The sequence below is a fragment of the Rhineura floridana genome, chromosome 7, assembly GCF_030035675.1.
Source record: "Rhineura floridana isolate rRhiFlo1 chromosome 7, rRhiFlo1.hap2, whole genome shotgun sequence".
Classification (NCBI taxonomy): domain Eukaryota; kingdom Metazoa; phylum Chordata; class Lepidosauria; order Squamata; family Rhineuridae; genus Rhineura; species Rhineura floridana.
In genome coordinates, this window is record NC_084486.1 from 48905280 (window position 1) to 48919491 (window position 14212).

General features: G+C 37.8%; 1 protein-coding gene across 10 annotated transcripts in view; it reads right to left on the bottom strand.

Moving 5' to 3' along the window:
- EXOC6 (exocyst complex component 6) overlaps positions 1 to 14212 on the bottom strand; it is a 143315-nt gene that overhangs the window by 29879 nt on the left and 99224 nt on the right. For 6 of the 10 annotated variants that reach the window (XM_061635528.1, XM_061635532.1, XM_061635531.1 and 3 more), the window contains one exon: positions 12883 to 12956. In XM_061635528.1, coding sequence (XP_061491512.1) covers positions 12883 to 12956 — 74 coding nt within the window. Of the gene's footprint in view, positions 1 to 12145; positions 12452 to 12882; positions 12957 to 14212 lie in introns of those variants that run through there. The other 4 variants (XM_061635534.1, XM_061635525.1, XM_061635526.1 and 1 more) reach the window with 1 other exon arrangement.

The window sequence follows — 14212 nt, forward strand, 5'->3', positions numbered from 1 at the left end:
GCAGACACTCAAGTCTCCAAAGAGTAAGGGTCTGAACAAGATGTTCCTGCGTAGCCCATTAGCCTTTACACAGAGTCCTTTTAGACAAAGCAGCAAACAATTTTTGAGGTGAAAGTTGGGTAAACTAATAGTAGTAAATCATAGCTTTTATAGGTCACTCACCATTTTCCAGAACCTAGGACATAATGTTCAAAACAGCACATGAACAAACCCCAAGCATATTTCATTCTTCACTCATTAGAAAGGTTGTAGTAATCCACAATAGTTTGGGGGGGATGTTGGTGCAAAGTCTCATCTTTATTTAATTTTTGCTAATTAACATAATTTATGTCTCAGATTTGACAAATAAACTGAGAAATATAAAATGGGACTTAAACTTGTTCAGTCAATTTGCTTTAAAAACCACATTAAGGGCAAGCCTGAACATGTCTACTCAGAAGTAAGTTCCACTGAGATCTCTGAGGTTTACTCACAGGTAAGCAGTTACAGGATTGCAGCCCTAAATACTTAAAAAGGTTTACGTTTCAAATGTTCCTTTGGAATATTGCATCTGCAATTTTACAGACACTTACTTGGGAGTAAATCTCATTGAACTCAACAGGGCTTACTTGCAAGTAGACATGTATAGAATTTACACTGTAAAAGGGATGCATTTTCTCTACTGTATTTATGGAAGACTGTTATATCTATGCCTAAACGTCAAATGGATTTCATGCTTAAATTATTTCATTAAAAAAAGGTAGCCTATATAGCATACTGTGGTAGCATCTAGGAATAGTAAGCTCCATTTTTTAAAATTAATTATCTTTCTACACTGAAGCACATACTACCAAGCTTACATTTATACAACACATGCAATATGCAATTTTTATTCATACAAATTAATAAAAAGGGACTTCTCTGGATAAGAATTGGAAATTCAGTTGTTTCAATCTGACCCATTTATTTACACAGTGAGCTTTGCACTTAGTATTTTGCGATACCATATCCTGTTTCCTTCATTTACCAATATTGTGAAAGCGGGGATTGCTTTTGGTGTCATTTTACAGGATGCTGATTGCTATGGAGAAGTCTAATCACAACAAGCAGGTTAAAGCTGCAATCCTGGGAATAAGCCCCATGAACTCAATGGGATTTGCTTTTGAGTAGACATGCCTAGGATTGCACTGTAAAAGGGGTACACTTGAAGGCTGAGTAATTTTGCCTGGTTAAAAAAAAAGTCCCTTTTCCGTTTATCACCCACATTACAGAACTCCCTTCCTAGAGGTTGCATCCCCCCGCCCTTAAGCTTCAGGTATAAGAAGACGTTTTTATTTTGCCATGCTAGTGTATGTTTCTGTTTTATACGGAATTGTTTTATCCTGCTCTTGGTTTCAATGTATGAATTTGACTTTCTTAATTTGAACTGTTTTTATCATAACTTGATCCAGTTTGTTGTGTTGTATGTATTTTATGGTAAGGTACTTTATGGGTTTTTTAAAAGCGAGTTATGTATTTTAAAATAAATATAAACCTCTTCTTCCTCCTCTAAAAGAAGCACCAGTCCCTCGAGCATACGTCACATTTACAGAACAGCCAGGGATACCAGGGTCATAGCCAACATTAGTCATTATCAGATTTGAAGTTTTGGACATTCATTAGTTTGTTATATGAATAAGAAAAAAATACAAAAAGCATGAAAAATATGGGGCAGAGGTTATGAAGACAACAGAACCACTGCAAACCCAAGTTTTCATTTTCATGGTTACTTCAGATAGCAAAGAGCCATAAAATATTTTGAACATTTCTTCATGCAATTCTGTAACACAATCTAATTTTGACTAGTATTAAAAAAGTCATACCATAAACAGTGTCATAACTTTAAAAATGCATATGGTTAATTGTCTCTGCATGATATTTTAGTCAACTTCTCCGCAATCCACAGAAACTGGTTTTATCACCGTTTCTTTCAAGCAGGATATATCATGCAGATCAGTATAACCCCCTAGTAAAAATTTGTACAAGGATCCCATTTTGCCAACATTCCTGAATTTTACTGAAGGAGCTCTCATAAAGGATTGAATTTTTAACCTTCTGATCAAAACTATTTGATTGGCTTGACCACAGCATTAAAAACTACAATGATGAATGGTAATATCTCCAAAATGATTGAATATTAATCATATACACCAATTTAAAAAATGGTTTCCTCATACAGGGTTTTCCTTCCAGATTGTTCTCCAATCATAATGTTCCCCCAAGAATAGCCTTCAGGTGAGACTGAAATACATATTTTATGCACTGATCAAATGACTCGTACAACAAAAATTCCTTTTCAACTTGTTTATGGAGAACCACACCAACATGCAGACTCTTAGGAGAGGCACAGTCTCAGAATTGTCAAAAGAACTGGTATAACAAATCTACAGGGATGGATTATTTTTGTTCAGCCCTTATTTTCTAATCTGCTCAATGACATTTTTATTGACACTTAGATCTTTTTCACATTTATTCAACCTATCTTCATCGTAGTAACAAAAGATAGAAAACAGTAGTCAATTTTATTTATTTATTTATTTATTTAATTTTTATCCAGCCCTTCCTCAAAGGAGCCCAAGGCAGCAAACAAAGGAACCCAAGGCGGTGGTAAAACAATACATCAAAAAATAAAATAAATACATATTTTTTTTAAAAAAACCACATACCCTCAAAGCTAAAAATTTAATGGTTACCAGAAACAGTATATTTCAGCCATCAAATGTGTAAACAGGAATGTTAAGTTCTTCCTGAAAGTTAATAATGATGGAGACAGACAAGGATCAATGCCAACCAGGCAGCACCCAGTAGCAGCACCAACAAGAGAGCCTTCCCTGCCAATTGTAGGGTCCCAAGAAGGGAGATATTGGGGGAGGCAACCTTTTAGGTACTTGGGTCCCAAATCATATTGAGCTTTGTACGCTAGTACTAATTCCTTGGGCCTGGTAGCTCGTTGACAGCTGGTGCAGCAGTTTCAGGATTGGTGATGCATAGTCCCATCAGACTACCCCACTTACCAACCTAGCAGTCACATTTTGCAACTAGCTGTAACCTCTGGAACATCTTGAAGAGTAACCCCATGCAAAATGCATTACAGTACTCTAGGCAGGAGGTCACTCAATCCCAACAACTGAGGCCAGGCTAGCCTGGTCCAGGAACAACCATAGCTGGCAACCAGCCAAAGCTGGGCATAAGTACTCCTAGCCACAAAAACCACTCAAGACTCCAGTAATTTTAGTAACTGAAGTAACATAACCACACAGTAGGGACTTTTTTCCAATGCAACCAACAGTGAATCTTGAATTTACAGTTAAGAACCTGAAAACTTAGAAGTGTGAGCAAACAGCTGGCACTGGATAGAATTCAGTTACCACAAGGCCCAGCACACAGAACTGGAGAAGGAGTAAGGATTTAACATGTCTGGTATTTAGTAAGATCCAGCTATCCCTCTGAGGCATCTTGTGCTGACTGATATGCCAAAGCACTGAAGCCAGATGTTTTGACACAGTGTAGTACTCCCCTACAACTTGTGGCAAAAACAGACAGCTTCATTAGAAAGGGGTGAAACATTAAGATCCAAGAGCATCCAAGGCTATAAACCTGAGTGATGGGGAAAGGTGAGCAAGTATGAGGGGAACACTGGCATCTTCCCTAGTCTTGTCAACCAACATTACTTCCATCTTAGCAGGATTATGTTTGGTTGGATCTGTCATATGCAGCCCCCAGTTGTGGACAGATACTGAGTATGCACTGTGACTACAGGTGCCTGCCTGGATGAAAAAGACTGTATCACCAGAAAACATCACAAAACATGGTGTATCGCTTACTGCTTCACATACATATCAAATATAAGAACTGATAGGGTGGATCTCTGCAGGCACCATACAAGAGGTTCATGAGAACCTTCACCTTTGGAAACAAGCAAAATCTCTCAAGCACCTGGCCATGAACTACTTTCTACTAATATGTTCAGGTGAAGAAATGCTTTTTGTCAAGCTATTTAGCATGAAATCTTAACGGCTATAAATTTTAAATGATTTCCTACCACTCTTTTATAAAAGATGAAATCACTATTATTCATTCTAGATATCTGTATTTGCTGTCTTCCCATATGAAGTACAATTTCAAAATACACAAACAGCATTCTCATATATGTGCAGGTGCTTATTTTAAATTCCCCATATCTTTCCGATAAGACTTCATGTGTGAGTTGCCTTTGGTATCCTGCCATCTAAAACTACAGGATTGTTAACTTCGGTTACTTTGGCTTTTGTTGACTTGTCACTACGTCAAAATTAGAAATATTTTGTCCACATAATGGAGAATTTCATTCAAACAATCAAGCCTGCTGGGATGTAAGGGGGAAAAACACACACCACTTATGACCTACATTTACTTTAAAAAGCTATTTTGAAACAGCATCCATTCCTGGCAAGTAATGCTTTGGGTAGCTTCTTGTGCTCCTTAAAGCCATATTATTCTAACTCACTGTTGATGGACTACATCCATTATCACTTGGAAGTAGTGTTAATCCCTCAGTAATTAACACCTTCATTAATGTAATTTGAGCTCAAAAGAAGTTTAAGGTATATTATTGGCCTTAGTTAAATTAAGCTTAGTGGGAATAATTTTTAGGTCACTTGAACTTTCAGCTTCTTTCAGCTGAGTATTTCTAGTTTGTACATTCTTCTCGACTTATTTGAAAGTGGGTCTAGCTCCACAGAGCACATCCATGAATTGTAAACCTGGAATGCCCTTCAAACACAGTAAGTACTTAAAAGGCTCCTTCCCAGGCTTACTAGAAGAACAAAGGAAACAGAGTTGATCTTATTAACTTGGACTTTAGTGAAGTATCCGGCACAGTATCACACAATAAAATTCTACTCAAATTGAAAAACTGGCATCTCAATACCAACATCATTTGTGTAAGAAACAATAGTAGTAGTCATTGTTGTCTAGAGGCCAAGTCAGAAACTCTTTTAGAACACCCAAAATCCAAAACCGTTAGCCAATACATCAGTGCAAGCTCTACAGTACCTGGCAAGCCTGTGAACTATTTAACATGTTTCAGCACATGTTAGTATTTCTATTCAACATTACAACATTACAATTAAATCATGGAACACACCCCAAAATGTACACTGGTTTATAACCTTTCTGCTCCTGATAAGCAGTAGGAGTTGGGACTGGATTTCACAAAGCCAACATAGATTTTATTCACATTAGCTACTCCGAGGAGGAGCACACATATTTCTGTTATTCAGTGAATGGATAACAGGTCTTAATCATAGCTGTTTTCAAGGGCTGCTAGTACATAGTATGATGAAGTGGATAATAGGGACTTCATGCCAAATATCTGGCTGCTTAAGGAAATCCTACTGAGTCTAGAAAGGGGAACAGTCAGAAGGGGACAGGTGGGTAAGAACATGAGAAGAGCTCTCCTGGATCAGACCAAGGACTTGTCTAACCCAGTGTCCTGTTTCCTGTAGCAGCCAGACCCAAAAACAGGACATGAGGGCAATAGACTTTCCCCCACTGTTGTTCCCCAATGACTGATATTCAGAGGCATTCCGTCTCTGATGCTGGAGGTGTCATGATGGCTATATGCTTAATAACCATTGATAGTCTTAGGTCCATAAATTTGTTTAATTTTCTTTTAAAGCCATCTAAGTTGGTGGCCATCACCAGATCTTGTGACAAGTACTGAGGCAGCAAATTCCATAGTTTAACTATGCACTATGTGAGATAGCACTCCCTTCTGCTTGTCCCCCGCCTCCCACCTTTTGGCTTCATTGGATGACCCCACTTGGTTCTAGTATTATGAGAGAGGGAGGCAAATTTCTCCAACTACTTTTTCCACACCATGCATCATTTTATACATCTCTGTCATATTCCTCTGTTAGTCACCTTTTTTTCTAAACTATTAAGTCCCAAACATTGTAATATATCCTCATAGCAAAGTTTCTTCAGCCTCCTGAACATTTGGGTTGCCCTTTCCTGCACCTTTTCCAGCTCTACAATATCCTTTATGAGGTTGGCAACCAGCTCTATATAAAATGTTCCAAATATGATAGTATCATTGATTTGTATATAGGCATTACAATATTCACAATTTTATTTATTTATTTATTTACTTATTTATTTATTTATTTATTCCGCCCCATAGCCAAAGCTCTCTGGGCGGTTTACAACATAAAAGCAATATACCATCACATTTGGTACAATTGATAGTAAAAGAAAACAAATATATCACATTTTAAATAAACATAACAATAAATCGCAAGCAATATACGTATCTTCAAAAACAAAATATAACAATTATAAAAATATCTAGACAAAAATAAAAGAAAACCATACATCACATTATAAAACATAAACCGAACAATAAATCTCAAACAATATACTGTTCATCAAAAGCAGAACAAAAAAAAAGAATAACAATTGTAAAATATGTCTAACAACAGTTATAAAATATGATTCCTTTCCTAATGGACCCTAGCATAGAATTCCCCTTTTCACAGCTACTGCACACTGGGCTGAGGTGTTCATTGAGCTATCTACCACAACCTGAAAATCTCTTTTCTGGTCAGTTACTGGCAGCTGAGACCCCATCAGTATGTATGTGGAGTTAGGTCTTTTGCTCCAATGTGTATCACTATATACTTATTTACACTGAACCACATTTGCTATTTTAAATGCCCATTCACCCAGTTTAGAAATCTCCTTTTGGAGCTCTTCACAATCCTTTTCGGTTTTTACGCTCTTACATAATTTGTGTCATCAGAAAATTGGTCCATCTCACTGCTCACCAATTATTCAAGATCATTATCAAGTTAAAAAGCATCAGTCCCAATACAGAGCCACTGCTTACATCCCTCCATTGTGAGAATCTTCCATTTATTCCTGCTTTCTGCTTCTTGTTTTTCCTTAACCGTTCTTAAGATGGCCATGCTTAAACAAAGAAATTTCAAAGGAAAGCTCTAACACAAAAATGCTGAATTACAATTTACCAAGCAGTTCAACTGTATTCATCTGGGCAGAATAGAGAAAAAGGTTTCCTGTCCCACTACAGATGTTAATTAACTCAGCGCTACCAAGCTGACAATTTTATCACCTATCACTGCTGTTCTAAATGTCACTCTGTGCTTATCTTGCATACATTCTAGCTCAGTTTGAATTGTCACTGTCTGTATTTATTTCATTTCATTTCCCTCTGACCTCGCTGCTTAAAATTCCTCCCCATCCCATGTGTTTATATACATGACAATAGGACAACAGTTCATGCACTTAATGATGTGGTCTCTAGTTCACCAAAGCTTATGCAGTAATAAATTTATCAGCCGTTATGGTGCCACAGGAAACCCGTTATTGATTCTCATTCTGTGAGAAGAATAAGAATCCATGTGCTGGTAGACACTCTTGAAGAATTCTAAAAAATTAATGAGCCAGGATTTATCTTTGCTGAAGAATCATGTTGATTCTTATTCAACAACACTTGTTTTCCCATATGCTTGAATCAAGCTTTCCATCAATTTTCCATAACAAACATTAGGCTAACCAGCTAGTAATTTCCTGGAACCCCTTTTTTTAAAAATGTGTGTTATTAACAGCCACTTTCAAGTCCTCAGGTGGGAAGGACAATCTTAGGGGCAAGATACATATTTTTGTAGGAAGGTCAGCAATTTCACATTTGACTTCTTTACTGACCTGGAATCTGACAGTCTGAGTTAGGTCCATCTGTGGCCTTCTAGCTTGAGAAATTCCCCAGTGCCTCTTTCTTGAAGAAACAACAGCTAAGTTTTGGTGTATTCATAGCACCAACAGCAACCTTCTCCTTCTTGCACCTATTTGCATAATCACAATTTCCAATCCTAACTGACAAGCAATTCCTGTGAATTTTACTCTGCTCAAATCAAAGGCCTGTCTACCAAATTATTTGACTGTGCTATAGTTTGGTCACTTTTACATACTTAAGGAACCAGGATTTGACCAAAAAAAGAGAGTAAAGAATTGTGCCTTTTTGTACATCAAGTATGAGTCACAAGTGATTCAACACCGAGTAGTGCAGCACTATATAATTTTAGAACCTGAATTAGTGGTCTTGCTGGGGTCCCCCTTTAGATGACCATGTGTATTACCAGCTATGAAGCACACAATTTCTTTTTTTGCCCCCTCCCAAGCACCATTCCATGCTTTGCAACTGCTTCCGCATTCCTTATTTGTCAGAGCAAAAAACAACGAAAGCAAACAGTTGGACAACTCTGATAAAAACATACTGAGCACATGCAGTTTCACATTTTAAAAATTCACTTAAAACTCACTATCATGACTACAGGAATAAAATGGTGTGTGCTTAGGAATAAGCACCATTTTGTTATAGAAAAGGATAATACATTTTTAAGGTAGATAATAAAGTGAGCAGCTGTAACTATATGCCTGACCAGCATCAGCTGTGGTGAGCACCAGCATATTAATGCCAGCCTAGGTGCCAACACCAAGCCTGCTTGCATCATCTGCCACTCTCTGGGTGATCATTTGAAGAATGAAGGGACAGGGCTGCAGGGCTCTGGACTGTGGTTCTGAGGTCTACTCTAGTGTTAGCTGTACTACTGACTGAGTTAGACCTGCATATTTCATCTGTGCCCATGCTCTATATTGTTGGTGGATAGGCTTTCTAGCTGAAGGGTTAGGGTATCGAGTACCACCCATATAAACCACCTTAGGGAATTTATTTATTTAGGGTGCACATAAATATATGTTCACAATCAGTAGCATAAGGCAGCTTTATCTATAGATTTCTGTAAGAATGCTTCTAGAACTGGAATGACAACTTTGCTATAGCCATTTCAGAAAGAATTGCAAATAATTTAATTTCTACTTCTCCCTTTGGTAGTTCTAAACCAGCTATGGAGGAATAGCTGAAGTGCAACAGTTAAATTATTATTATAGAAGGGACCTGGCAGCATGTTTCAGGTACCTCTTTACAGGCAGCTATTTTCACTTTTGGATGTTTGCCTCAGTTTCCAGGGACTTTGAGGCCCACTTCCAATGTGACAAAATTCCTATGCTGAAACAGCATGCAGATCACCTTTGTCAACCAGGTGCCCTCCAGATGTTTTGCATGACAGCCGTGTTAGCTGGAGATGATGGGAGTAATCATCCAAAACATCTGGAGGGCACCAGGTTGGTGAAAGCTGGTGCAGATTGTCATGTGTGTAATGGCATACACATACTTATCTACACTACTTTTACATGCTATTTCCTACACAGAAGTGCTTTCCACATCAAGCCTGAAACAGTCGTTCTTCAAAGTATCAAAGCTTTATAGTTAACTATGGTGTGTGCTGGATTTCTTATTTGTGGCAGAAAGAACCAATGAATGCACATTGCCATGAAATCACACAGAAAAGAGTAAGCTAAGAGTAAGCTGTTGTTGAGATAACTGGCTTCCATTAGTAAGCATGTGATTGGCAGGACGATAAAGTCTTTTCCCTCACAGGTCAGCTACTTTTAAAAAAGAGGGCAATCCTGCTGATCCATCTTTTAGCTACAGTCTCTCACTGAGTCCCAATTCTCTTGCCTTTTAGCTTTGATATGGTTCAAGCTTTGCCCCTTGTATCAGCCCCTACCTGTCATCAGCTCCTCTGTACCAAACAGCAAATATCAGGAGTTTGACCTCGGGGCACAGTCCGGGTGGGCAGGTAAAACCTGACTACTGGACCCACTTCCTTATCTTTCATATCCTGCAATTCATGAAGCAGTATCGAATTCAAACTAAAAAACAGAAGCATGACCTCTTATAAGAACTTTCTGAAAAAGGCTCTGTTGCCTTTCTAAGTATTCTTGAAAAGAACTGTCATTTGGCCGATTAAGAAAGAAATAGATCATAAATAAAAGAAGAATAGGGAGGGGTGAAAGAGTGCTAAATCCTTACTAAAAACTAAACGTTGCTCTTATAAGGATTTGCATCACTGGAATGAGATGCTAGCAGACAAGGAAGAAAACAAATATACATTCTATTATAAAATAACTATACATTATATACATTCAGTATCCAGATGCAAAATTAAAATGAAATTAATAGATGTTGCTTAAAAATCTGGAAGGCACTATTTTTAAAATACGTAATAGTACACCTGGAACTCTGAATGGCAGATATACGAAGCCACTAAAAATATGTCATACTTAGGACAGAGACAATCCACTTCAGTTTTTCCACAGTAAAGTGAGAATTATCATCACGATCTACTTTCTCAGCATAGTTGTGAAAATGACCTGGGAGATGATTTTAAAATAAAAACAGCCTAGCTATATCAAAATGATTAATAGTAAAAACAAAATGTCTATATTTTGTTCAAGGTCAACTAGGATTTGTTTTGCATGCTCATTCCCCACCCTTCCTAGGGCCCTACTAGAAACAAACATTCTCAAATACATCATTCTTTAAAAAAAAAAAAAAGAGTTGAGGAAAGATTATATTCTATAGAATAAAATGTTTTTTAATGATGGTGCAAGTTAACTCTAGTCTTAAAGAGGTTTTCAAAACCATCGTTTGAACTTTTACCATTTAGATGAGATATCACAGAGAAATATGGTATGACTGTCTACTCATTATTATTTTAGTATAGTAATATCTTAGTTAACAAGTTCTCCAGAAAAGAAGGTCCTTTTAACAAAGTCTTTTTTTGATGCGAAGGGCGTGCACACTCTGACATAGTCAGAAAGTGGCTCTTTGTCTTCTGGATTTTGGCTGCTGCAGGCAGTTCTCTCACGCATGGCTGGAATGATGTTCCTTGCCAGGTGGTGCAGGCACTTCCACAGTTAACAATGCTTTGGATGCCCTGGAAGCACTTTTTACCACAGACGTGTCTGCTTGAGTGTAGGGGAGTATAGCACAGAGACAGAGAGACCGAACAAGCACAGGGTGGTGGTGGTGGTTGCCCCTTGCCTGCCTGCTCAAGTGTACGGAGAGGAGAACTGTGCTCAAAGCTTTAGATTGCTATAGTAAGATGCTACATGACAAAAAAAAGGCAAATCAGGCACCCCTGGATGCATTTTGGAAGAAGCCTTCAAGTGGTCTGTATGGAATGCTTACCCGGCCTGGTTGTCTCATTCCAGACATGCGTATTGTTAGTTTTTAATAAAAAGTTTTCTAAAATATGTTATAAAATATATAATATATGCTAACATCCTTTCATTCACATTTATACTTGTATAAGTATATTAGAATTTAACCTCACAAATTGATCACTGAATAGCTACATCCTTAACATGCTACCTTTGGTTCATTAGGAACTCTACATTTGCAATGTTTGGATATTCCCTTAGCAAGAGTTTTAGAGGGGTAGACGTTTTAGTTTATTGCAGCCACATTAAGATTCTGGCATAAGCGTCTGATTAAGTGGCTTCTAGTCCACAAAACCTTATGCCATAACAACATGTGTCAAGACTATGTTGATTGCACTTGCCACGGTTTCCTGTAACAACTGAATTGCCAAGAAAAGACTGATCTGAAATCCATTAGCCTTTGGGCAAGAATGACAGGATCTTCCTCTCTGCTGAGAAACCAACTTTGTTGAAAAGTTTCAGAGGCATGGGTGTTTCTAGAGTTTTACAATAGTATTTAATCAGTTTTACTAATCAGGAAAACACAAGAACATCAAATGGTTTTGGTGTACAAAGCCCTATGCAGCTTGGGACCAGGATACCTGAAAGATCATCTTACCCTTTATATACCCAGTTGATCACTACGCTCTGCAGGTGAGGGCCTTCTACAGATACCATCTTATCAGGAGGTCCATTCCCCACAACATAGGAAGTGGACCTTTAGTGTGGTGGCACCTACCCTTTGGAATTCCCTTCCCTTAAATATTAAACAGGTGCCATCTCTGTTATCTTTTCGGTGCCCACTGAAGATCTTCCTCTTTCAACAAGCCTTTTAAGACCTTATCCCAGTCTGTGTCTGTGTTGGAATTATTTTTTAAGATTTTTTAAAGCTTTTAAAAAAATGTTTTTAAAGATGTTTTAATATATTTTAAATTCTGTTTTGATGATGTTTTAGAGTGTTTTTAGTGTTTTAGTTTGCCACCCTGGGCTTCTACTGGGAGGAAGAGCAGAATATAAACAAACAAACAAATCATACAGATTACTTTGCTGCATAGTCAACTAGCTCACAACCAAAACATGCAGGAGCCCTCTCATTCATGTAGTCATAGCAAGCCATAGTTTGGCTTACCATGACATGCAAACCAGGCCTATGCAAAGCCTGTTTTTTCCAGTGGTAGACTGTGCTGTTGGGAGAACAAGTCAGTCTTTGTAGAAGGAAAATGTTCAGGAAAAAACTACAAATTTTATACAGCAATTTGATACAGATCTTTATAAGTAGTACTACATCCAACTGAGATTCGATCACAGAAATAATAGTTTCAGAAGGAACCTGGAAAGAAAAACAGAGCTGATATACTTATCTTTACAAATCAAAAGAATGTGATGGTTCACTCTACCTTTCTAGCCCATGACACCTTCCACAATAATAACCTCAACAAAAATAGCCAGGTCTGTTCAATAAGCCCAATGTTGAAGACTCAGCTGGATATAAGTTCTAATTAATGTAGAGTAAAGGTGGTATTTGGTTCAGCTTTTCTCAGCCCTCCTTCCTGCAGCAGTACCTTGTTTCTCCCAAGCCACCCTTAAGAAAACCTCCAGAGCAATACGCAGTGCAGTCAGGGAAAAAGGGTCAACAAGTCCCTGTGTGTATATGTTGTGTCTTCTGCTAACGCATAAGGTTTTTTGAATCCCAGCCTATGAATCAAATACTTGGCGTCCATTAAAATATGAAAGCTGACAGGCATATAAATAATGTCTTACTTGTCTGAGGTCAATGAATGCTAACTGTAAGGTTTCTCCATGGAATCCAGGTACAGGCTCAGAACTGGCAAACACTGTAAAAACAATAGATAGATTTTCTCTTAATGAAAAGTCCAAAATTTATTTTCATTATAAATGTGGATTATCAAGCACTCGGCTATTTCCACTTTTAAGATCAATGATCTGGAAAGATTTCAATGACACACATTCATGGGCATATCTCCCAACATTTTGCACCATCGCACAGTACAGAGACTCTGTGTCCCAATAGTACTACGAGCAGGCAGCTTTACTTGGTAAATGATAAAATGGTTTTCCATGAAGGCAAGTTTATTATTTTTTCATTCCAAAGCTGTCAACATTTGCTTTTGTGGCTATAGCATTTAATCTATAAAATCCTCCTAGCCTAACAATAGTAGAAGACTGACACTAAGTGTAAGGAAGCATAAACATCCAATCAGGGAGAAAAAATCTAAGCACAGTTAGAACAAAGATGTACATTCATGCTAGTGGCGGTTGGTGTCTCCAAGTCAGTGGCGCAGTGGAATCCGTTCCAGGTTTTGTCTTGAACTTTCAAGGAGCTGTCCAAGAAGCTGACATTGAACAGCTCCTTGAAAGTTTGGACTAAAACTAGGAGTGGACTACACTGCCCCAATGATGTGGAGACCCCAGCCATCACTGGTTCAAGCTTTTTTGTACTGGAATTCTACTCCTAAAATTCAACACATACTGTCAAAGAGGGAAGGCTAGGTCATGATAAAATGCACATTATAACCTAGCATCTAACACATTGGAGCTCTAAAATAATCAATATTTTCAAGCACTACTAATCACAGCATAAAGGACATGAGATGATTTTTATCTTGAGTCAGTAAAATCCTGCTTTGTTTCTCTTAGTTGCATAAGAGAACCATACAGTAAAATGCAAGTCATACAGTACCTAAGCAATTAGTGTGCAGATTACGTTATAGACCAGCTAAAGAGAAAGGGAACAAGTTGCAATGACAATTTTTCACATCACAGTCCTAAATATGCCACTTGCAAATAAGTTTCACTGATTTCCAATGACTCTTATTCCACAGAATATGCTGTCCACGCAGGTATTTGAATTTAAATGTGCTTCATCCAGACGTAATAAACTTGAGGTTTTTTTTAATCATTTGGCATTAACGTTTGCTTTTACTTCATAGATACCTTTTCATCCACATGTCTCCCAAACAGATTATGCATTTTGATTCATATATTCTGTTTGGACATGATCAAGTCGAGCACTCATGCAATGAGACTTCCTCTTCCTTTCCCCCAACTCTTGGAGCAGTTTTTCAGGGTG